Below are 24,293 nucleotides of genomic sequence, written 5' to 3' on the forward strand. Positions count from 1 at the left end.
AGAAGAGGAAGAAAGTTTGTCAGCGGGATATTCAAAAAAGTGAGGTGGGAAGGTGCTGAGAGAAGGTGGGTTTTTTTGTGTTGCCCTGAAATTAATAGCTGTTTGGTTTGACGGCGCGTGGGTTTTTAAGTAGCGGGAAAGACGTCTTCATCTGAAGCGAGACGATACGTAAAAAGGGGAGATAAAAGCCTTTCCAAGTTGTTGGCTCGGAAATGATTAACGACCTGCGCTGGGGCTGCGGCTTCTCGTGGGTGGTAAGAGGAGGGGAAGGGAAGGCGCCGAAGCGTCGTTCGCTCACCCGTACGGGCTGGGAGGAACAGAATCTGGTTTGCTCGGGTGAGACGGGATCGGTTAACCAGCCTGAGAGCTCGCACCCTAGAATTTTGTGCCCTCCACGCGCAGTCCCTTTAGTTTGGGGGGGGTGTTTTTTGTGTTTTTTTTTCTTTTAAATCTCCCTTTCAGTCCGTGCACTTGAGTTATATGAAGCCACGACGGGCTGTGAGCTCTCACACGCGATAGCTTCCGCTTGGAGTGTTCCAGCTGGGGCTGTAGGATGCCCCAAACTATTTTAGGCTTTAAAAAGTCAACGGGCTCCCTAAAAAATACGAGAAGATGACTGGAGAGGTGTTGTACTTACCAGTTCCTCTGAAATAAGTGATGGCAGGTGCTCTGCGATACACACGTTACGCTGGAGGGCGATGGATTTCTGAGAATATCTGATCCTCTCGAGCAGGACTAAAGCCACCGCTCCGTCCTTCTGGCTCCGCGCGCCAGAAAACAAATTCTCCGCGCCAACGAGCAGATGAAAGAGCTCTTGGCTGCCTGGTTTTTATAGCTCCGTAAAACCTGTTATTTGCACACCTAGAAAATGAAGAGAGACCGGTGAGTGATGGACGCGGGCAACTTCAAGATGAGGAGAGTGTCCCGGAGGAAAATCTTCCCGTAAAGAACTCCCAGACACTTATTTTCTTTTATGCTGGTTGCTTCTCCCGGCTCCATCCTTCAGATATTCATGAGACGCGTGAAGGGATTTGTTTTTTCCAGCCCAGAAATAATCGACCCGTGGTTGTAGTAGGATAATTATTAGCTGCAATAAATCCCTTGCTAGAGGAATCTTAGGAAAGATACTTTCTCCCAGAGACCGGTGCTTTTAGAGCTGCTTGGTCTGGTCTTAAAATAAAAATAACCCCCTTGCACGTGGCCCTGTCGAGGGAGCTGCTCAAGAGATTAATTTGGGGTTTATTCGTACTTAGGGCCAGTCGTACAGGGCGACCCAAGGAGCACGTGCACGGGATATCGCTCCGCAGACGAGAAAATATGGATTTCCTTCGCACCCACGGCTCAGCTAATAGAAGATTTTAGCTTTGCCATCCTTTTGTGCGCCAAAAGTTAATTTTTCAGCGTCCCGAAAGCTGGGTCTGGGGAAAGAATCGTCGGAGGAAGGATGAACTTTGGCGCTTGGCCACCTGGGCTTAAAAATCCATTTAATTCCCCGTGCCTCTCCTTGTTCTAGTGTTAAATACGGCCTAAATAGTTTAATATGGATTTATGTAATGAGCTCACCCATTGATTTTTTTCGCAGCAGTTTCGAGTTTAGGAGCAGACGGTCCCTTGTTAAGATCAAAGCAGCGCTCCTGCCTTCTGACACCGCCGAGTGCGGGCTCGGGGGCGAAGCTGATGATTTATTTCTCATTTCTTTTCCTTCTGATGTCGATTCAGACCTGGTAGGACTTTGTCAGTTTGCGTATTTATTTACATCTGTGGGGAGCAGAGAGCAACGAGGGGCCAAAAGTATAATTACTCCTAAGCAAAGCCTGAAGGAAGGGAGCGAGGACATTTCTTCTGGGAACGCAAATGTCATCTCTGAGTGACAGGGGAGGAAAAGCCAAACCAAAACGGGCTTCTCATGCTCTCCCCCTTCCTCTCCTCCGTCTCTTCCTTCTCTCCCAGGCCTCCCCCACCCCCAGTGAGGAATAATTTCAAGCCCCTTGTTGAAACATGAATTATTTAGCTCGAGTGGAAGGCTCTTTCTTGGAAGTTTGGGAGCTCAATCGTCGAGCCGGCGCATCTTTCATCCGCCCCTTCCCCTGCCTGGCTCGGTGGCCTTGGCTCCCTGTAATTGTAATTGGTGTCTGGCTTGGAATGATGGTGTCAGCCCATCAGTTCAGGGTTTAGAGCCGTGCATTGGATAGCCAGATTTGTAATTATAATGTGCTTTTTGCTCCTATTTATATTCAGCAGCGTTCTCGCCTTGCTCTTCCTTTCCCTGGGCTGGGGAGAGGGCGGCTCGGAAGCGCTGAGAACCATTATTTGTTCCGAAAACACCCTCTTTCTCTAAAGAACGGAGGACCAAGGCGAGCAGCCAGCAAATATTACCCTTTGCTGGCCTGCAGCACGTCCTCTGAAATCAATCCTGTCGAATTTACTCGTGCTGCGTTAAAAAAAAACCAGAATTTTCGGTGCTGGGATAGCTGGCGCAGCATTCCCCGCACTGCCAGCCAAGGGGTCGGGCTGCCGGGCCCCGGATTTCTCCTGCTCCGGCCTCATAAAGATGATTATTTAACGGTCCTGTTGGCCTCAGGTGCTTCTGCTTTCAGACCACAAACAGCAATTTGCAGAAGGCGGCAAGCCGGTACCGCCGGCGCGGAGCTGAGGTGCAATTTCTGTATCTACTGTGGTTTTCCTCGCAATGGTACAAGTGAATTCTGGAAAGGTTTCATTAGGTAGAAAAAATCGAGCTGACGGCGCTTAGCAAGTGCTTCGTTTCCGTGTGTAGGATATTAATTTAATATTTTTCTTCTTTTGAGTTCATCACGTTTTTCCCTTTGAAGGATTTCGCTTTCCCCTGCGCCTGCTTCTTGGAAATTCTTGAAGGTAATTCTGTTTCCCTCAGAATCGCGCCGGCAGCGCTTTCTGCCTAATGGGATTTGAGCCTTTAATCCCACCAGAGGTGTCCTAATCCTGCGGCGGATTTGGAGGCGAGAGGTGTTCCCGGGTCGTTTCCTTTCATATCCGTGGAGCTCCCGCCTCCGGAAAAAAATGGGAGTTAGAGCAAAGACGAGGTGCAAGGAATTCCCATGTTTCTCCGCTGAATTTCCCCGAGCCCTGCTCAAGAGTTAGGAGATGCGAACAGTTTCATCGCGACGGTCGGCGGGGTTTTCCTTGCCGAAAGTTAACGTGTGTCCTTCGGGTGGCAACAGCTGTCGGCGGATGAAACCGTATTTTGAGATGAGGAAAGCAAAATTTCCCTGCTCGAGTGGCATGGGAGAAGGGAGAAGGCTTTTTGAAGCATCTGTCGCAGCTCTTAAGCTTGGAAAGAAATAGGAATTGGATAAGGAATGGGAGAACCAGGTGAGGTTGGATGCTTTCTGGGAATTGTTCGAAGAAACGAGAGCCTGACTTTGGTAAAAAGGGAAAAATCAACCTGCTGATCTCCCCCAATGAAGATATTTTTCTGACCTGCTTAATAACACCGCCTCGAAACCAATTTTGGGGGTTTTTATGCTGAAGCCTGCCGGGTCGAGGCCTCTTGAGCCTCCTGGCTTAATAACTTCTCGCCTGCGCCGCCCAGGGTGATTAAAATATATTTAGTAGTCGGGGATTTAGATCCTGACCTTCTCTAATTATTGACACCTATTTAATTTCTCCTTTCATCCGTGGCCAAGCCCGGGCCAGCTGCTGGGGCACTTGTATATCCATCATTGTTGCCAGCCCCAGCTGATTGGCATTCATGCTCGAGCGTCTTTTTTATTTTCTCCTTGGATGCCGGGAGCAGCCCGAGTCGCTGGGAAACTAAAGAGCTTCATCTATTAGGCGTGACAGATTTGTATTCAGCGGTAAATGCCTGACCTTGCTCAAACTCCCTCATCCATTCCCATCATCCCCCTCCCAGATGAAAGATTCGCCTTCGCTCCTGCTTCCCGTCTGTCGCCTTGGAAACGGCGACGAAGCCACGGGAGAATCGCTAAAGAGGAAAAAGAACGCCGGGGGAAAAAGAAGGAAAGAAAACGGCCGCGACGCTTTTTCTCGAGGAGATAATGGTTTAGCTTTACGTTTCCGCGCGGCTCGAGCGCTCAAAATCGGTGGGTTTGGCGTCGCCGCGACGCGTTGCTGCCCTGCCCTTCTCCCGAGTTCCAGCTGCAACGGAGGAGGTTTCGACTCGACAGTAGGAAAGAAAAAATGTTCACAGCGAGAGTAGCCAGACGTTGGAATAGGCTGCCCGGGGAGGAGTTAAGTCCCCGTCCCTGAAGGTGTTTGAATGTCGTTTAGATGTGGCGTTGGGCTAAATGGTTTAGGAGTGAGCTTTGTCGAGCAGGGTTCATGGTCGGACTCGATGATCCCAACATTTTTTCCCCAACCTGAACGATTCTATGATTCTTAACGCTTCAAACCTCTCGCCGACTCTGGGTTTTAAGACTTTCCCGCATCGGGGAAATAAATTGTGCAATTTAATCTGGAGACTTGTTCAAGTTGCTGGAAAAAAAGCTGTTTTGGGGTGATGGGAAGAGTCAACCGTTGAACATCACGCATCTGCTTAACGGCTTAAAAATTGGCCTCGTAGGATGATGACGCCCCCCTCGACTTATCATCCCACGAGGGGAGGTTGTGGTGACCCTTCCGAAGCTGGTCATAACCTTAATCTGCTCTACACCTTGAGTATCCAAACTACTCTCTTGCACCTTTAATAAGTTCTGTGTTGCCGTTGCCAGCCCTGTAGCGGCGGGTTTTTTGCTTCGCCTCGCCGGTTCAGCGTGAACTCTCCAAGCTGGAAAACAGAGAGAGGTTTTCCTGCTCTAGAGAGGTTCTTTTCTTATCACTCTCGGCTTATTTTCTCTTCTAACCCTTTATTTTTTGGGACTGTCACGCCAGACTTGGGAGAATTATTCGAGTGTGAGCACCGTTTGAATGGGCTCTTTGGTCTGCTCGCGAGTCGTGCCGGAGGCGGTTTGTCTGCCCGCCGTTTCTTACATCGCCCCCACGACCCCAGAAAGCAAGCCCAATCCGTAAAGCAGAAAACCGCTCGAAGGAGCGGTTTGCATTAAGCAAGCCCTACCATTTTTATTATTTTACTTTATTTTTCAGCTGGGTTTGCATGTACGACTCGGAAACCGCGTCGGTTTTTCATTCAGGGAATGTCACGTAAGTCCGAGCGGTTGTAGCTACGCTGAGGGGTTTGCAGTTTTCTCCAGCTCTTCCTGAGGAAAGGAGAGCAAACATTTGACGTTACGTGCTGTCAAAGCTGTTTGTAGGTTTACAAGGGGTACGTAAAGTACAACAGGTGGGTTGTCGAGCTCACCGACGCTTCTCCTCTGTCCACGCGTCGCGTGAGAGGAGCGAATCACGGACTCCTTGCAGTTGGAAGGGACCTCTAGGGGTCATCTAGTCCAAACGTTTGCCAGCGTTACCCGGAGAACCAACTCCTTTAAGAAACCTGTAACATACCAGTAAATTCTTTCAGTGATAACGGCCACGGCGTTAACGCTCAGCTCATGTGAGCGCTCCTCTCCAGGTAATTTTTCACAAAGACGGGGCGCTAAAATCAACTCTTTTTTTTCCCCGCCCCGTGGCAGCGCTTTGAGCTTTCTTAATGGGCTTTTTCTAGATTGGCACTGATTCTCTCAGGGTGGGGATCCCCTTAATCACTGATTTCAAGTCGTTGATTTTAATTCAGAGCCTGCTTTCCTATAGACTCGCATCTTCATTGGAGTCCTAAGCTCTCAAGAGATGGGTTAGAATTGGCCAAAGGGCCGTCAAGGGTGGAAAATCCAAGCCGGTGGGATGAACGTGAATTTTTCCTTCCTTAAAAATTGAAGTTAAAAAACTGCAAACGGCCAAATTTGCGATTTCTTGCAGGGATTTCAATCTAAGCTTCACTTCTTTGGGTTTAGGCGTTAAGGGCTTCTACCATTTTTGTGTCTGGCCATTCCGGCGGTGAATGAAAAATGAAATTTTGCCTTGAATCTCTGCTTAGGACCAGGCAGGGTCTGTGCTTCAGTCTGGCCTCAGCCGTAATTTCGCTTCTCAAACTCGTCGCGTAAATTAGCAGGTGGTTCAAAGCGAAACGACGTTGGCTCTTCTCTACGACCACCTGGAGCGAGTCGAGGGTACGTCGTCGGTTGAGGAAGTGGAAAACTTGGAGGTAAATAAAAAAACCCAAGAGTTGTATGGCAGCACCGTGATGGAGATGAAGCCTGGTACCTCCTGGTGGATTTATTTGCGTGCAGATCAGCGCCGAATCGCTGCCGCGCGGAGGAACTCGGGCCTTGGCGTCGCTCGGCTCAGAGCTGTAGGTTTCCATGGGCCCCTCCGCTTGATTACGCTTCTGGTTGGATTCACAAATTCAGCCAAAGAAGCTGGTTCGTTGACTTGCAGCCGAGCAGAATAGACGTGAAGGGATTTTTAAGTGTCTTGACGGAGGGGAAAAATGGAAAAAAGAAGCGTTCCGGCGACGTGAACCTGTGCTGCCGCTCCTTAACCCCGTGACTGGCGTTCACCTTGATTTTTTGCAGGTTTTCTTCACGATTTCTGTGCTTGGGTTTTTGATTTTGTGTTCTCGCAACCCTCTAATTTGCTGCTTAGAAAGCAGCGCGGCGGAGCTGTGCAAATTGGTTTCCAATCATGGATGGGAATTTGTTCTTTTTTTTTTTCTTTTTTCCTCATTTCTTATTCGTTTTGTTTACCGGAAATGTTAATTTGGGGCTCATTTTTCTCTGGAATCGTTCCTAAATAGCTTTTCTGCGCCTTTGCTTGTTTTCTTCTTCACCCTAGTTGTATTTAGTCAATGAGATCGACGTAAACTGTTGGGAAAAGATGAGGAATGAGCTGCAGGACACCGTCACTGAGCTGTCACCATGTCTCAAATCTGCTCCTCAGGTGAGCAGGTTACTGAAGGAAGATATTTCCGAGCACGTTTTTACATGACAGCGCACGATAAAAGCTTATTTATAGGTCTTGAATTACCTGTACATCCCCTTTATTGGACAGACGTACGGAATTCAGTTTTTTCCCAGCGAGATCCGTAAAAAGATTTTAAGTTCTCCGAGTTTTTGACTGCTTTCGGCAGCGTTGACTGCTTTCTCCTTCCTCAGAGCCTGAGTAATTTGCTTCTCTTTGTAAATAAAACATGAAAAGGTTAGTCTCATTTTGGAAGCCAAAAAAAACCCCACTCATGCTCAGAACTGTGAAGTCTTTAGCTGAAGCGAATTCCGTTATACTCTTAGCCAGAGAATTTCCATTTTAAATCCTGAAAACTGCAAATTTCCTCCCCGTTTTGCCTCGCCTTTTGGCCACCGAAGGTTGGAGAAGACCTTGAAGATCATCGAGTCCACCTGAAGACTTGATCTGGGGCTGGTTGTTGGTAACAACGGGGTCATCTAAGTTCCTCATTTTGACAGAGATGATGGAGCCTTGTTCTGCCCGGGGATTCCCCCCGAGCTCCAGGCAGCAGCTCCTTCTCCTTTTCTCCTTGAAGAAACTTGGAAAAGTCTCAGGCTCATCCGAATGCGGAGACGCGCGCGTGTGCCTCCTTCATCTCAAATTTCTTCTCCAGACGGGAAAACCTGGCTCTGAATAATAAGGTGGAGCGCGGAGAGCCCCGTCGCTGGCGAAGGATTCGCGCCGTGCGCGCGGTTCGTTAGCAGTAAGGGCGTCGTCGTTAATCCCTCCGACATCAAACGCTCTGCCGTCGTTTTTAATTCTGCCGAGGTTTCGGTGAGCCCGCTTTGTGCCTTCAGAAACCGCGAGGAGCTTGCCCTTGCTTGACTTCAGGCCGAAGAAATACCGAGCTATCCCTGAAGCGAACTGGAGAAGACTTAATTTTTTATTTTATTTTATTTATTCAAGAGTTTGGGTTTTCTCCTTTTGCGTATTGGACTATTCCCTCCGCTGAGGAGGGGAGTGTAACCAACTAAAAGCGAATTAACTGTGTTATTCTAAATTCTCTTTTCCTTGTGCAATCAATCTTGGAGTTTTCCGAGGGAGCAACGTAAAACTTGCAAGACTAATAATCATAATTATTGTGAATAATGAATCCCGGGCTGTTATTACACAATGAAAATACACCCTCCCGTGCTGTGTCGTACTATTTAATTATTTAAAGTGCCCTGACAATTAGAAACTTAATTTAAGTCTATCTTGTTACATGACGAGGAGCTGTAACCCCAGCAGCTTGCTTGCTTTTATTTTTATTTATCATTACAGTTCCAAACAAGATTGCGTTTAATATTTCAAAAGGAAGAATTCTCTCTCCAATTTTTCTGCTCTTTTATTTCAAAGCCTCATCCAGGAGAAAAAAGCGAGCGAGCAACATTTCAAACCCAGGCTGCAAGGAACAGAGGATTGTGTTCTTAAAATTAAAAAAAACCAACTTAACTCTAGTCAAATCTGAATTATCTCTTAATATTTGTCAAAGTTGAGAAGACGCAGTTGTCCCAGGTATCTCGGCAGCCCCATCTCTCTCCGTTTTTTGGCGACAAAATTAAGTTCTGACTAAAATACTGAAATATTTTCCCCTTTCAGTCCCCCCACCCCGTATAAAATCCGCGTGGGCGGCTCGAAATCGCACCCAAACAGATGGAAAATCGCAGGGATGGAAGAGAGAGAAGGGCAGCGAGGCAGCGATTTTTAAAACGGGCCCGTAACTGCCACTATTATCTATAATTCTTTTTACGGCCAAGTAGATAACGTTACAACTATTAGTATCGCCGCTCGCCGCTATAAATATCACGCTTGTTGTCTCGGAGTAACTGCTTTTCTAATGGGGCCCGGTGAGTTTCGTTAAGGTGTAGATGAATTCTGCTGCTTTCTGCCCTTTTATCTCCAAATTCAATATCCTGGGGACAAAAAAAAAATCAAAAAACTTCCCTTAAGAAACTCCGGAATTCTCTCAGTGATAACGGTCGCGGAGTTAACGCTCAACCCATGCGAGCGCTCTTTTTGTAGAGAATTTTTCGCAAAGGTGGGGCACTAAAATCAAATTATTTTTTTCCCCCACCCCATGGCAGCACGTTGAGCTTTCTTAATGGGCTTTTTCTAGATTGGTGCTGATTCTCTCAGGGTGGGAATCCTCTTAAGTACAATTTTAACTCGTTTGGTTACTGATTTTAATTCAGAGCCTGCTTTCCTGTAGACTCGCATCTTGGTTGGAGTCCTAAGCTCTCGAGAGATGGGTTAGGATTGGCCAAAGTGCCGTCAAGGGTGGAAAATCCAAGCCGGTGGGATGAACGTGAATTTTTCCTTCCTTAAAAATTGACGTTAAAAACAGCAAACGGCCAAATTTGCGATTTTGTGCAGGGATTTCAATCTAAGCTTCACTTCTTTGGGTTTAGGCGTTAAGAGCTTCTACCATTTTTGTGTCTGGCCGTTCCGGCGGTGAATGGAAAATGAAATTTTGCCTTGAATCTCTGCGTAGGACCAGGCAGGGTCTGTGCTTCAGTCTGGCCTCAGCCGTAATTTCTCTTCTCAAACTCATTGGACCCTGCAGGGCGAGTTAACGACGAGACGCCCTTCAATGTTTTGCCTCTCTCGTGTCCGTCGCCATCCGAGTCCTGAGTTTTCCAGCTCCTGGATGATTTTGCTTCTTCACTAGTTTTCGACTTGGATGCGGCAGCATTTCTTCCAAGAAAACGCTGGACCAGGTAGGAAATTGGAAGCGACTGAACCGATGGAATTCCTACATCAGCGAAGTAGTCGTGACGCCTGGGCAAGATGGAAAAAGACCTCTTAGTCTCTCTTGATATTTTTCTTTCTCGAAGACCTGAGCGTTTCACTTTACTCGCTTTATTCACCTTGCTCGCTTTATTTACGCGTTGATTTCTGTGTCGAGTGATGTGAGGGAGGAGTTTTTTCCCTTCCGTCGCCTGCCTGAGGAACGACGTGATTCAGGCCCGTGAAAAATGCGATGAAAAATAAAAATTTCGTCGATAGGAGCAGGGTAAGAGAGGTGGTAGGTGTTGTGTGCCAAGAAGTAGGTGCCTAAGGAATAGAAACTACGGACAGAAAATAGCGAGCAGTACCTCATTTAGCCGCGTTGAGTGTTTTGTTGCTTCACTTTGCTTGGGTTTCTTAAGTTTGGAGGAATAATTAAGTTTTTCAAATCATTTTATCGCCACGGAGGTCCCTGTTTTGCTGTGCAGCAGCAAAATTTTAACTCCTGAACTGGGTTTGGCTCCAACCCTCGAGTTCCGCCCGTCTCTGTTGATGGTAGTCGATCCTGCACGGGGCAGACAACGAAGTTTTACGCTCGCTTTGCCCAGCGGTCGACGCTTCTTCGCCAGAAAAGACACGAGGAGTTTAATATCAACCCCGTCGGGCGCAAATCAGAGCCTGTCAGGCTCCGATGAAGACGGTTTAACCAGCGGTGGATTGATCTTGGGGAGTTGTCTGCGAGATTGAGGGATTTCAGCCGCCACTCGCCGAGATAATTTCGGGTTATGTGTCTCTCTATATTGTACCGTGTACATTGGGCTGTTCGCTGCCGGCAACAATCAAACGAAATTGCTTTTGGTGGGGAGAGCTCGACGGAGTTTCCCGAAAGCTGGAGCGAAACACCTTTAGTGGACCGGAGCGTTCATCCCCGTCGTGCTGCTCTTTTTTTTCTCTGCTATCATCACCGCTGGCATCGCACGTAGCATCCCCCAAGGGTGCGGCTCCACCTCCGGATTTCGGATGTTTATTCCACATGTGAGTAGAGTAGCTCTTCGGGCTCGGCGTTAAGTAGGTGTCTTCATTTTGCGACGCCCGCGTATCCGAAGTCACCTCGTTAGGAGACAACGATGAGCTTAGAATCCCCAAGTCAACATCTAGGCTAGACCAGACACCCAAACCTCCTCGCTCTGGAGCGCGAAGCGAAAGAATCGCGTCGTCGGAACAGAAATATACACGGAATTAATCGTTCGGCCTCGTTTTTGCACATTATTTAGCTCAGCAGCCCGTGACTGAGGGTGCTAAACGCAATCTCGGCGCAAATAACGGCCAAGAAGAGCTCAGAGTGTGGCTTAATGTTATTTTTTTTCTCTCGACGCGTCGTTACTGTGGAAATTCTGGGAAATTCTTAAATTCCCTCGGGGCTTTGGCAGTACGTGAGAGGTAATATTTGTTCTTAACAATGGCGGTGTTAACGGCTTTTGAGAATAATTTAGGGGTAACGAAGAAAATTCTACGCTGGGAGTAGGTGATTGTCACTCTTTTTACGTGAAGCTGCTCTTCATAAACTCTTTAGTTAACGATCTCACAGTAAATTAACGCTACTAATACAATTTGCAGCACAGGGAGTGACCCAAAAAGATGCGCAGTAACGGAAAATAGAGCAAGGTGCGTCTCGAAGCACCCTGGGTGGTTTCTGCTCTTCCTAATAGGCTTCGAGTGGGTGGTTATTGCTTGTTTGTGAGGTTAAAGAAACATTTTGGCTGCTTGGGGCACGCGAGATCAACCCAGCAGCGTAGGAGCGTGTCGTACCGGACGAGAGTTTCCAGGTGTCGGGAGGATACTCAAGTTCTGTGCGTTCGCTTTCAGAACGATGGTGTATTTTAAGGTGTGATTTTACCTTAGGTTTTTTTGTTTCTTTTTCTTTCCTCCCCCCCCATCCCCGTTTTTCACGCTTCCTCCGTGCCACCTCGGCCCCGCGACGCCTCAGCCGTGGCTTCCACGGCGCCTCCCGCCACCCTCATGTCGCCGGCCTCTCTGACTGCCTCCTCTCCTTCCCCTCCAGCTGTCCCAAGTGCCAGTGTCCTCCCCTCTGCCCCCCGAGATGTGGTCCCTGTCTTGGTCTCCAGCCGATTTGTCCGGCTCAGCTGGCGCCCGCCCGCGGAAGCCCGAGGCAGCGTCCAGACGTACACGGTCTTCTTCGCCAGGGATGGAGTCAACAGGTAGGCGGTGACATCGCGGCTCTCTTCTTCCACGGGTGGGATTGTCCCGAGCGGGCTTGAGGTCTTCGGAAGGATCTCGCAACCGGTTCTCAACCTTGGCTGCGTCTCCCTGGGGTAAGTGTGACACTAGAAATGCTTTTTAAATAATATATTTTTGTGGACAGCACGGCAACGTTTGTCTAAGAGCGTTGACGGCCACGTCTGCGGATCTTCCCTCTTCCAGCTCCTACTTGACCGTCTCAACGTGAAGTATCGTCAGCTCCGGGTTTTGCCTTTCGTTTTCCTCTTTTACCTTTCACCTTCTCTTCCCCGCTGGCAGAGGAGAATTAATTCAGCCCTAATTAACCGGCGAGGACGACCGCTTTTAAGAGCAGCTCAGGCGGCGTCAAGGCTTTGAGGGCAACCAGGGAGCAGGGTAGACTTGATGGCCCTAGATGAACGGTTGGACTCGATGCCCTTAAAGGTCTTTTCCAACCAGAATGATTCTATAAATGAGGGGTTTTTTGATGGTTGTAGACGTTGGGACCTGCTGCGAGAGGTTAGAGACGTGCAGCCAGCTGGTCCGGGTGAAGACGCGACACCCAAAGCGCTGGGGCTGAGAGTGTGAAAATCACTTGTTCCTCCCTAAAAGAAAGCACTCAAATTGGAGTTGGCGTTTCGGAAAGCCGGCGGCTGGAGGCGAGCGCCTTCTGCGACAGGGTGTCACTCCCTTGTGGGAGAAACGGCGGCGGAGGGGAGAGTTTGTGGCAAAACCAGAGGGGAGGGCGCCAGGTTTTTCTTGGGTTTATGTCACAGCTCAGACAATTTTCCGCTAATTCCTCCGTGAGGAGAGAGGCGAGACGGCAGAGGAGCGAGACGGCCGGCGTGTGTGAAACGAGAACGACACCTCGCTGGGGTGGCGAGGAGAAAATACTCGTCTTTTTATTTCAAGCCTTTAACTGGCGGTGGAAAAAAAAGATGTCAAAAGGGTTCCCTCGCGTTTCGAAATAATTTTTCATCCAGAATGGATGCGGCTCAAAGCCCTGAGTACCAGAAAGGTGCCTTAGTCCCCAAGTAGCTTCTGCGAAAGACTCGGCTCTGTGTTAAAACAACAAATAAAAAATAAAATAAAAAAATCCCATCGTAGAGACTCACGATAGCACCAGCGGAGTGTCTTGCAAACTTGCAGACGGACCGCGAGGCAAACTTAGCGGGGTTTTCCTTCGAGGAAAAAGCTCGGGATTGTTTATTGTTTACGCGATCTTTCTCCAAAAAGAGCTCCTTGCAGAAAAAAAAAATTAAAAAATAATGGATTTGACATTAACCCCGGGGACGTGAAGGCGCTGTCAGAGAAATTACTGCGAGTCGGGAGGAAGGCGACCGCCCGCCCGCAAAAAACGAGTCGAGTCCTTCCCGTCTTTTGAACTCGTAAGTGGGATTTATTTCTTTTATTTTTTGTTCGGCTCAGCCCTGTCAAAGATCGCCCGCGCTCGGCGCAGTTGAGCTGAAAGTTTGGGTTTGGAAGAGTCTTTTTATTTGCTGATAATAGCCCCGCTGGTGATGAGCAGAAATAGAGGCTGGCTGAAAAAAACAACTTTTTTTATACTAATGCGACCCAAAAAGATGAAAAATGTGGCGTTTTTGCTGTTCTTGCTCGTTTTACCGGTGGAAGCTCTTAGCGACGGGGCGTGCCGCGAGGGCGGAGGCGCGGCTCCGGCGTCTCTTGTGTCCCCGTAAAAGTTAAAACTGGATTTATAAATATATTTTGGTATTTCTGCGGTTGCGTTTTAGGCACCGCGGAGCGGGAGACGTTTGATTTTGTTGATTCGCTCGCTCTCAAGCCGGGAAAATCTCCTCAAACGTAATCTCGAGACATTTTTAATTACTTGTGCGTGGTTTTAAGTGAATTCTGCCTTGCTGGTGAGGATTCCCCATAAAAAATTTGCTCTATTTATTTATAAATCAAGAGAAATCTTTATCTGTCTCTCTATATATTTTTAATATTTCAGACGAGACGCAAAGCCCCAAAATACTTGATGGTTTTTAGTTTGGAACGTCGTGATTTGTAGCTCTCGTTTTTAAACTGACTCTTAGCAACCGTTTTCCCCGGTAAATGGAATTAAATTCTCTGATTGTACGGGGAAAAGAAAAAATAAAGAAAATAATAAACTCTTGGTTGAGCATCTTGCAGGCTGAAGTGAGTCGAGGGGCAGCTAAATTGAATTAAAAAACCTTCTAATTGATTAAAAGCGATCCAGAGTGTTCTAAGATATCCCAGGGGATTTGTTCACCGTAGGTTCGAGGTTTGGTTATTCCAGTCGAGGACTTGACGTGGGTTTTGCAGGAAGGAAAAAAAGGAAAAGAAGAACCCGAGGCAGTAGAATTCCGTCCGGTTTAAACTGAGCGGCGTCCGTTTCGCGGCAAGGAGCGCTGACACGACGCGTCTTCCTCGAAGGAAGGTGTTTGAAACATCATAAAAGCATTTGTTACCCACCTAAGAGAAGGATGGCGGCTGTAATTATATTATTTATTTTTTTTTGACTAATCTCCCGTTGCTGGAAATGCTGCATCGAAGCTCCCCGCTCGAGCGGACGACTCGAGTCAAGGTCTTTTATTTTTAGCCTCTTAATTTAGGGCCGGACCGGGTTAATAAAAATCAAAACCCGCAGATGGAAAGGTGATAAAATCCAGAAACCGGTGAGCCAGGAGCTCCGTGCCAGGAGAATAAGAAGCTCCTAGGTCATTTCTTTCTGGAAATATCTAGAGCTGGGCCACCTGCAAGGTCTTGCCTTGCCCTGCGGCTCTTGCGGAAGAGACTTTAGATCCAGCAGGTGGAAAACTCGACCTGTAGGATGTAAAGCGTGTGGGACGAAGCCTTGGAACGCCCAAGGCGGCGATGATCCCTGGAAATGTCCAAAAAACGTGTCGCTGGGGCACTTCAGGATAAAATTTAGTGGTCGTGGTAGAGTTGGGTTGACGGTTGGACCAGGAGCTCACATTTTACGAGCCAAACGCAATTTTCCAGTCCGACACGCGTCTCGTTTTCAGAGCTGCATCAACCAACCGTTTCTTCCCATCTATTTTCCTTTTTTTTTGTTAAACCTCTAGACAAAGCCTCCAGCTTGCCTTTGGGAAGCCGACATGCCTCAACGGGGTTACAAATAACGCTTTGCGAGCCAAACTCCTTTTAAAATGTGCTTTTTTGGTGTTTTTTTGGTTTGTTTTTTTAAAGGGAACGGGCGGTCAACACCTCGCAATCCGGGACGCTTCAACTCACCGTGGGCAACCTGAAACCGGAGGAGACTTACACCTTCCGCGTGGTGGCTTACAACGAGTGGGGACCGGGAGAGAGCTCGCAGCCCGTCAAGGTGGCCACGCAGCCGGAGCGTGAGTGTTTTGTGACATAATAGCATAAATATCAAAAATGAGAGCGCAAACTCGAGCGAAAGCTACGCCAGGGGTTGCTTTTGCCTCAGGAAACACGATGAACTTCCCAAAACTTCCCACCCGAGCGACCGTTTCGGCTTATTACCGGTGAAAAGCGACCGTTTTCTGGTCGTTACGCGTTATTTATAAATCTTTGGGGCGAGTGGAACCTTCTTTTTATGTCTTGAAGGCGTCAGAGCTCCAGAAAGGAGAGAATTTCCTTCAAGTTGAGGTTGTCCTCTTGTGGTTTTTCTCGCTTGGGAGGCCCAGGAAGGGCTGTTCCAGGGAGAGGGTGGCAGCTTTATTGGAGCTCTTTAAGGCCAAATGAATTACTCGCGAAAAAAATAGATTTAGTGTCTGGTTCTTAGCATGGAGGTGCCCGAGGGGGGAAATCTCATCCTTAACGGAAGCCCAGAAACTCTTTTACGCCGTCACGCGTTGCCACGTGCAGAAATTGAGCCGAAAGGCGAGATTTGCTCGAAACCCTTTGGTTTTACAAAGGTAACAGCAAAATAATTCTTGGAAGTCAGCTTGTGAACCCTGAGACTTTTCAAAATAAGGAATTAAGGAACTTCAACTCCGCGTCCTTTATCTGTCGGTAATTTATCGCTGCTTAGACGTGCGCGTACACGTATCCGTTTGCGTTTGTATTTTTTTTATATCTAATTTATTTATTTAGTTAGAGAAATAAAATAACATTTCCCTCAGGAAAAAGCCTCCCCCTGCCATCACTGTTGGACGCATCGAGTTACCAGCTCCGTGTACCGTAGACCTTTGGAATATTTCTTCTATTTAATAAATATCTCTTCTATTTAATAACTCCAGGCTTTCTCTTCAAGTGTCAAGCTCGAAGCGCAGAGTAAAAAATATTGCTTTCCCTTTTTTCTTTCTTCCCCTTGACCAAATTATCTTATCATTTGGAAACAAGTCTCTCCGGCCCTGGGAGGCAGTCGGCATCGCCGCCGCCGTCTTTTACACGCTGTAACTGTTGTACAATAAATTACCCCGGCTGCACAGGAATTGGATTTCCACGTTATTTGAAAATATCGGGAGCGTTACGCAACCTGGCATTGTTGAAGAAGAAAAAGCTGATGAAAAAGGACATCTGAAATGCAGGTCTGTCAGGGCCTGTTTGGAAAAGTGCCCGCGTTCCGCCCGGTAATCAGTTTAAAAGATCAGCGGAACAAGTTGCAGCTTTTTTGAAATAATCATCCCGAATGTATGGGCTGGATTTATACGAAGGTTTTTGTCCCCAGATTAACAAACCCCTCCTTCTCCTTTTTTTTTTATTATTTTTTCCTAAACGCCAACCCCTTTATGCTATATAATTTCACGACGGTATTATCGGCCCGGATTTAAATCCCTGCCTGCTTAAGCCGTGTCTAATCTTTTCATGCCACATGTGGAGACTTTGCGAGTGATTATTTTGCCTCCTCAAGATGCTGTTGGAGCAGCTCGGGAGCAGAGGATGAAGCAGCGCAGCCTCTTCTCTGGCGCGGCCCCAGCCTCTTCTCTCGCCACGAGGATTGAAATCGTCCCTCCCGGCTTCCTTCTCGCTTCTTTTCTTACGAATTAAAACCGGATTCTTCATAAATCCGCATCTCCTTGATGGGTCTATTAGTCAGGGAGAGAGAAGAAGAAGGAGAAGCAGCAGCTCGATGGTGTCGCGATGTCACCTCTCCTCCGCGTGCGTCGACGTCTCGACTTCTACATCTTTTAAGGGTTTATAAAGAATAATTAATTATCCTTCCCAAGCAGGGCAGAGTTACTACACCTACTTAAGAGCAGCCCAGCTGCATGCCCATATGTCTCCCCCGAGGAGCAAATCTTGGACCCCCCGGAGGTTATTACCCTGAAAAAGGAAATTGGGAAGCAAATCTAGAGATTTGGGGGGGGATCAGCAAGATCCGTACCCTCCTAGATGTCAGGAATTTCGATTCTCTCATCTTAACCTCAGTCCTTTGGTCATTTCTTATTTTTATCACTGGATTTTCTTGCTGGGACAACCAGCAGCAAAACCCACCATGGATACCACATTAAAGCAATCGCACCAGAAGCTATTGAAGTTTTTAGGGTTGTTTTTTTGTTGTTTTACTACGAGTTTTTCAGCAGAGACGATATTCCTCGAAGCCGTTGCACGGGAACCGTTAAAAAGACACAAGCGACGTTTCACCCGCGCTCTCTTTCGCCGGACGTCCCTTCCGCAAACGTCAAAATAGAGTCGAAAGTTGAACTCAGCGCCAGGGAATCTCACATGAAACAGCACGAGAAGGCAGGGATGTCTTCAAAACCCACAATTTGATGGAGCAATCATCAGTTCTGAGGTCTCTTCCAACCTACTCCCTTCCTTTTCCTCTCTCCTTACACCCGGCTCTGTCAAACCATCTCCTCCGGGGCAGGGATTTCCCTTTTGGGGATAGATCAAGAATTTAATCGGTTTTAACAGAGCTCCTGAGACCTGGGGACGTGACCCTCCTGCTCTCCATCCCTCAGGTCCCAACAAACTTGGGAAAGGAGAAAAAGCCACGCCTCCGCAGGGAATTTCCTCTCGTCGCTCAACGGAAGGGTGAGATGAGAGACGCGTTCCGTGGAGTCATTAATATCCTCCTCGTTTGCGGAATGGCTCGGTGAAATGCACCCTGGGGTAGCTTTATGCCGTTCTCGCACGCCTCTTTAATTTTATGAGGAATTTCCGTGGCGCGAGGGAGCTTTGCGGCTGCTTGGAATTTTAACGGGACGCATCTTCCTTTCCCAATGTTGGGCCGACCTGAAAGGAAAAAGCCGGTTCTGTTTGCAATTCCTGCTTTTTGCTTCCCATCCACTTTTTTTTTTTCTTTTAGGGGCTTTTTTTGGACTTTTTCTGGAAGGAAAACTTCCCTTTGCGCTTCAGGAGCAGGATGAGGTCTCGCTCTAGCCTGGAACAATATTATTCATTCAACCAGTAGGCAGAACTGCTGAAACTCTGGCACCAAAATCAATGCAAGAAATTTAAAACTGACTTGAAAAAAGAGCTGTTTTGCTTTAAATATGTCAGTACTGGATGTTTTGGCTTTGCTTTTGCTTTTTCTTGCCAAGCGAAAACCGTCACTTTTTTTTTTTTTTTTAATTATTTTCATTTTCCCCCAAATGTTTTGATGTCTGGAAAGACCTTGTTTACCGGAAATAATCTGCTTCAGCGCGAATATTCCAGACGCTCTAAATGAAAGAAGGGGTTTTCAATTCCTGAGCTTTGACGGCGCTCGCCTCGTAACGCTTCGACATGAAGAATTCAGTGCTCGTCGCCTCATCGTCGCTTTTTCAGAAATACTTTGCTTTGACTGACTCACCAAGAAGGAGCAGAAAATTAAAGCCACTTTTATCTAGACAAAAAAAAAAAAAGATGTGGAGCAGGTGAGCCTGTTTTAATCAACTATGCAAATCGAGGCGGCGCGCCACTTGCATGAAATCTCCATATTTATCAGGCCCCCACGCGAAGAGGGATGTGGTTTAGCCGCACTTTCCTTCCTAGCCCAGAAATGTGTCCCTACAAAGAGGTGAGATAAAGAATGGGTAGGAAATCTATCATTGTGCCATTTTGCAGGAAGGAAATTGAAACGTAAAAGCATTGAATTATTTATCTAAGCTCCCTCTGGAAGTCCAGGATGGCCGTAACCTGTCGTTCCGGACGCTTTTCCTCTGAAAAAAAGGTTGAATTTCTTGTGAAGCCAACAAGAGTTGCTTTTTAGTTCCATCTCACCTAAGTGCTCTGCTGTTGGAAAGGTTTTCCTCTCGTTTTCCAGAACGCCAGGCGTGTTTGGGCACCCAGAAGCAAATGGATCTTGGAACAAAAGCTCGTTTTCCAAATGAATTTATCTTGCTGACAGCAGACTGTTTCTTCACCGGTGGAATTATTTTGCTGCGGGTGTTTGCGCTCCGTATTTGCTTTCAAGTAGCTTAGTGAATTCTTAACAAATATTGATTCCGAGAGAGATTTTTCTCTATTGCAGTAGACTCTTTCCTTCTCCTCCTGCAATCTCGTGACTTTCCTGCCACAAATACGAAAGATCATCGTAGGAAACGGTTGAAATCGTCGTCCTCTTTCTGAGTCGAGTAGCAGGGCCGACAGGTTGGTCCCCGAAATCGGGGTTGTCCCAGAAACTGCGTTAGTCCCACGAGCGTGGGAGGGAAAATGCCGGGTGCTGAAGTTTTAGAAGTTTCTTGATTCGCGAAGGGCCCGTATGGTCATCGAGCTGCTTCTCGTGCCGCTGTTTTACCCGGTTTTGGCCAAGGATTTATTCGGTAGGAACAGAACAGGCTCTTTGAGATGGAAGAGACTTAGAATTAGAGAATCCGTTGGGTTGGAAGAGACCTTTAAAGGTCGTTTAGTCCAACATCTTCGACTCGATCAGGTTGCTCAGAGCCTCATCAAACCTTGAATATCTCCAGGGATGGAGCCTCCACCACCTCTCCGGGCAACCTGTTTCAATATTTCCTCACCCTCCCCGTAAAGAATTTCTTCAGCTGTTGAAACAGAGAGCAAAACGTAATAACGGGAGCCTTTGAATCGTTGCACGTCGTTCTGGAGAGGAACGCATCCCTCGGATGAGAGGTTTTGGAAAAAGCGTTGCGATGGAGATGTCGCGGAGCCGGAGACCACGGGAGCCTAACTCAGAATTCGCATGTTGTCTTCCTTTCCCCCCCAAAAAAATTGGGGATAAGTGGTTGTGCCTTCTGAAAACCTTCTGTCCTGAGGAAGTTTAATGCTGTCTTCCACCAGAAAGGATCCAAAGCGTGGACGCCGAGTATCGCGGCTGTTAGGTAGGAGGTTGCGTTGGATGACGGGCGGCAAAAATCAAGACCAGAAGGAGAGAGAAAAGAATAAGGACCGTAATCCTTTGGGCGTTCTTCAGCTTCAAGGTGGCGTTGAGGGCTCTACCTTCGTGTCCGAAGGCTTCTGTGCTCGTGGGGTAACGAGCTGGGGGAGTTTGGGTGCTCCTCTCCCTGGTAGGTTGGCCCCGGGTGCGGAAAGCAGAGTTTCAGAACCTGATGGAGAACGTCAGGTTTGAGAGAGAGGATTTAGGGTGTTTAGACAGTTGCCAAGCGACATTTTTGACGTCGTCGCCTCCGTTCCTATTTTAGGCGCTGGCATTATTCTCGCTTCTTATTAACTATTCTTATAAGAAGTTTACCTGAACAACGGCGAAGAGCAGATCTCGGTAGGAGGGCGGGAAAGCCTCCGTGAGAGCAGCTGTTGCGTTCCGGCGGGTTTCGAGGGGCGCTTGGCTACGTGGACGCGTGGTTGGATGCGACTGAAGAATGAGCAGGGTCAGAAGCAGAGTCTCTCAGTGAGGAAATTCTTTCGCTGGCGGAGATGCCTGCTCTTTTCTGCTTGATCCTGCTCTTTTCTGCTCCCTCCTGCTCTTTTCTGCTCCATCCTGCTCCCTCCTGCTCCTCCAACAGATCAATCTTGCCGGGTTTACTACCGGTCTTAAAGCCACCAGGTCTACCCAGCAGCTGTTCTCCAAGCTAGGAGCTCCTTCAGGTCTCCCCACCCCAAAATCAAACCGCGTAGACTTGACTCGCACCCTGGAGATACAAAAATGATCCTCCTGGTCCCTTCCAACCTGATGTTTTAAGTTTCTGAGGGGTGTTTCACCTGCCAGAGCTTCCCACCTTGTCCCACGTGTGGTTCGTTGGCAGCCAGGATGGGACATGGCTCTATCTGCCCTCTTCTCCTTGATCTTTTTTTCTAGAAATACCATAAAAGCCCGAAACACGATTTAACGTCTTATTTTAATGGAATGTAAAGCAGTTCGAGGCTCTTGCTGCCGTTTCAGAAAAAAGAAGAGTTTAGGAAAAGATTTAAAACTTAATGCCAATTTCCACGATGATTATTTGACAGAGGGGATCAGGAGAGATTATTAAATGCTTTGTGCGCGCTGAAAAATACCGAGACCTTAAGCACATTAGAGTGCCTGTCGGAAATATTGAAAGGGAATGAAAAGAAAGCCGGGTGACAGAAATAATAATAATAAAAAAAAATCTTTGTTCAATGTATCTAAAGCTGAAATGACTTGTGATCCAAGGCTGTTCGCGTTGGGTTGGTGAAGTGTTTCTCCGACGCCTTCCGAGAGGGACGGATCCAGGGAGCAGCGGGGTCGGGGCACTTGCCACTCACCGCACGCCTCCGGAGTTACAACAGCGCGTAACGGGGACGTAATCACGCAGGAAGGCTGTTGGAGGAGCTGTAATTCTGGTCACGGTAGCTTTAATAGACGACTGAAGCTGACATCCAGGAATGAAGTTGATGGCCAATAACTTGCAGAAAGGGATAATAATCTGAGAAGGGGATTTTCACGCCGTTCTTTTTTCTCTTTCTGTTCAGTGCAAGTTCCCGGGCCGGTGGAAAACTTCCGGGCTGTGTCGACCTCGCCTACGTCAATCCTCGTGTCCTGGGATCCCCCGGCCTACGCCAACGGCCCCGTTCAGGGCTACAGGCTCTTCTGTACGGAGACGGCGACTGGGAGAGAGCAGGTGAGCTCTAAAGTGAAAAATTTGATGGACAGATCCTCTTTGCTAGGTAGGTGTAGCGTAGACAGACCAGCGATAAAAGAGCGAATCGAGCCAGATAGATTTCCACGGGGACGAACTGGGTTCAGGAGGTAGAAGGAGGCAGCCTGTTGTACATTAGCCGTTCGTCAGCCTTACGCTGAGATTTCAGAATCGTGCCCAAGAGCCCTTAAAGGCCCTTTACGCTCTCCCTTGGCGTGCAAAACCCTAAGCGTGGCAAGATCGTTGTAGAATATGTGAGTTTCGTTGCTTCTCCTCGCTTTTTCAAGAAGGGAGAGTAAAATAATACAAATCTAGGCTAGAAACGATACGGTTTCGCTCCAGGCTGCTGGATGCTTAGAGTAAAAATTGCAGTCTGAGATCCTACCTCAGAGTGGTAGGTGAGCACCTTTCCTTTCTGCGGGTTGCAGACAGCTCCCAAACTTCCCGCTGGCCATTACAAAGTGGCCTTTGCTAGAGGTGCAGCTGAGCTCTGTGGGCACACTGCTCCTTGAAGAGGATATTTTTCCACAAAGACCAAGGCAGGAGAGAAAGCGGAGGCGTCGTTTCTCTGACCCAAGAGCAAGCGATAATCGCAGGCGTCAGCAGTCGTGTGGCAGCTGCTTCAGTAGCCTTACGGGAGCTTTTCTACCCGTTTTTCTCTTTTCGCTTTATTTGGCTTGCTGCTTCTCTCCAAAACTGCCCTTTGACTCTTGGCCTTTATTTTCTTCTCTCCTTTGTTTTGGCTTAACGAAAAGAAAAGGAAAAAAAACCACTTTGTCTCCTTCATCTCAAGTAACTAAACCCAACACTGAGGTGCTGAAATCTCTGTCCCGCAGCCGAGGGCAGGAACGGTGAAGTCGCTGTTACGAATCGCTTTTTCTAGCGACTTCCAGAAGGCTTTGAGCTCAACTCACCGTTTTTCCTCTCTGTGTGCTTAGAACGTGGAAGTGGATGGGCTCTCGTACCGCCTGGAGGGCCTCAAAAAATTCACCGAGTACACCCTGCGCTTCCTCGCCTACAACCGCTACGGCCCCGGCGTCTCCACCGAGGACGTGACGGTCACGACGCTTTCAGACGGTGAGTGGGCGCGGGACGAGGGGGTCACATTCCTCGGACGAGGCTTTTTCTGCGGCTGCCGTTTCTCGGAAGAAGCAGCGACGGAGCGAGGAGGTTATTGAACAGGCGGGGCAGAAATTAGGTTCAGCACCTGCTGGTGCCGGTTCATTATTCTAGTGGAAAGGGTTTTCTGCTTCTCTGTTTTCTTTTTAACTTCAGGGATATCTTTGCACGGCCGCTGTTTTATTCCAGCTCCGTTTGAAGAGCCCAGCTGCCTGGCTTTGTCCTTTAAACACGGCAGATGTGCCAGGGCTTCAGTCTCTGCTCCTGTGGCTCGCAGGCTCCGGGAGAGAAATTGCATTTTATTTCACGTTCAGAAGCTCTTTAGTCATGTCTGATATCCCAAAAACTCCTCTTGAAGTCGCTGAGCCCGATGCCCACGCCTGGCTTAAAACAGAAATGACTTCGTTGAGGTCTTTTGGGTTACAAAAGCATCAAAACCGTAAAAAATTCTTCCAGCCAGGTTGCTGAGAGTTTGTAAAGCAGAAGCCGGACCAGAGACAGGCTCCAGAGGCTTCAGGGATGTGCCAGCTCCTGCCTGAGCCTCACAGAAGGACTTTTTCTGTAGCAACATTTTTGTTTCAAATGGAATTTGTAAATTAATTTCCTTTTTGGATCTGTCTCGGTGGGGAGATCTGTATCTTCTGGCTGGATCCTCAGTGGGATTCATCCACAAGACCCATTTGCTCCGTTCCTGTTCATTGGGACTCCTCCCTAGTGGGTTTTTTTCAAGTGTTACTTACGTCCCCCGAAAATGTAGTTTTTTCCCTTGCAACACAAGCCAGGTCTTGATGGAATAAATTACTTTGCACTTATAATTATCAAAACAAAAGGAAAACAAAGTAAAAATGAGTATTTTGCATAATGTATGTAGATTTCATGCACGCTGTGGAGCGGGGGAGCGCGGCCCATTTACTCCCCTTTGGTTTTAAATGTCACCGTAACTGAGAAACGGAAAGATCGTTATTCACAAGTCTGAAAATTATCCTCGGGAAGTGCTTCACCTGTCTGGGAGCTAAAATCAGCCTGAGGTTTACCTGAGCCTATTCCAGAAAACAAGAGTGTGCGTAGATCCTCTAATTTGAGGACTCTGGGGGAAAAAAAATGGGAGATGGAGTGAGTTCCCCCCCAAAAATTCTCCAGTGCTGTGGGTAAGGATTTGAGGGTTTGCCTGGGAGCTCTGTCGATCGTTAATCAGGGGCTCTGATGTTCTAACGCAAAACTCAGAAGGCTGTGGAAGCGATGGAGTTCGCCGCCGCGATTCCGTTTCTCGTTTGGATCGAAGACGGGGAAGAAAAGAGGAGGAGGGCGTCAACTGTGTTTGTGGACGCAAGGAAATGGAGGCATTTCTTTGATTATTTTGATTATTTCTCTCCG

At 47.9% G+C, this 24,293-nt stretch overlaps 1 protein-coding gene across 1 annotated transcript in view; it reads left to right on the forward strand.

Annotated features, from left to right (window-relative positions):
• LOC104279811 (netrin receptor DCC-like) overlaps positions 1-24,293 on the forward strand; it is a gene marked incomplete at both ends in the record, with an annotated part of 78,845 nt that overhangs the window by 873 nt on the left and 53,679 nt on the right. Inside the window, 4 exon segments of the mRNA XM_009877226.1 lie at positions 11,708-11,864; positions 15,076-15,230; positions 21,634-21,782; positions 22,739-22,877. Of these exon segments, the coding sequence (XP_009875528.1) occupies positions 11,708-11,864; positions 15,076-15,230; positions 21,634-21,782; positions 22,739-22,877 (600 nt within the window).

Source organism: Apaloderma vittatum, unplaced genomic scaffold (assembly GCF_000703405.1).
Source record: "Apaloderma vittatum isolate BGI_N311 unplaced genomic scaffold, ASM70340v1 scaffold14249, whole genome shotgun sequence".
NCBI lineage: Eukaryota > Metazoa > Chordata > Aves > Trogoniformes > Trogonidae > Apaloderma > Apaloderma vittatum.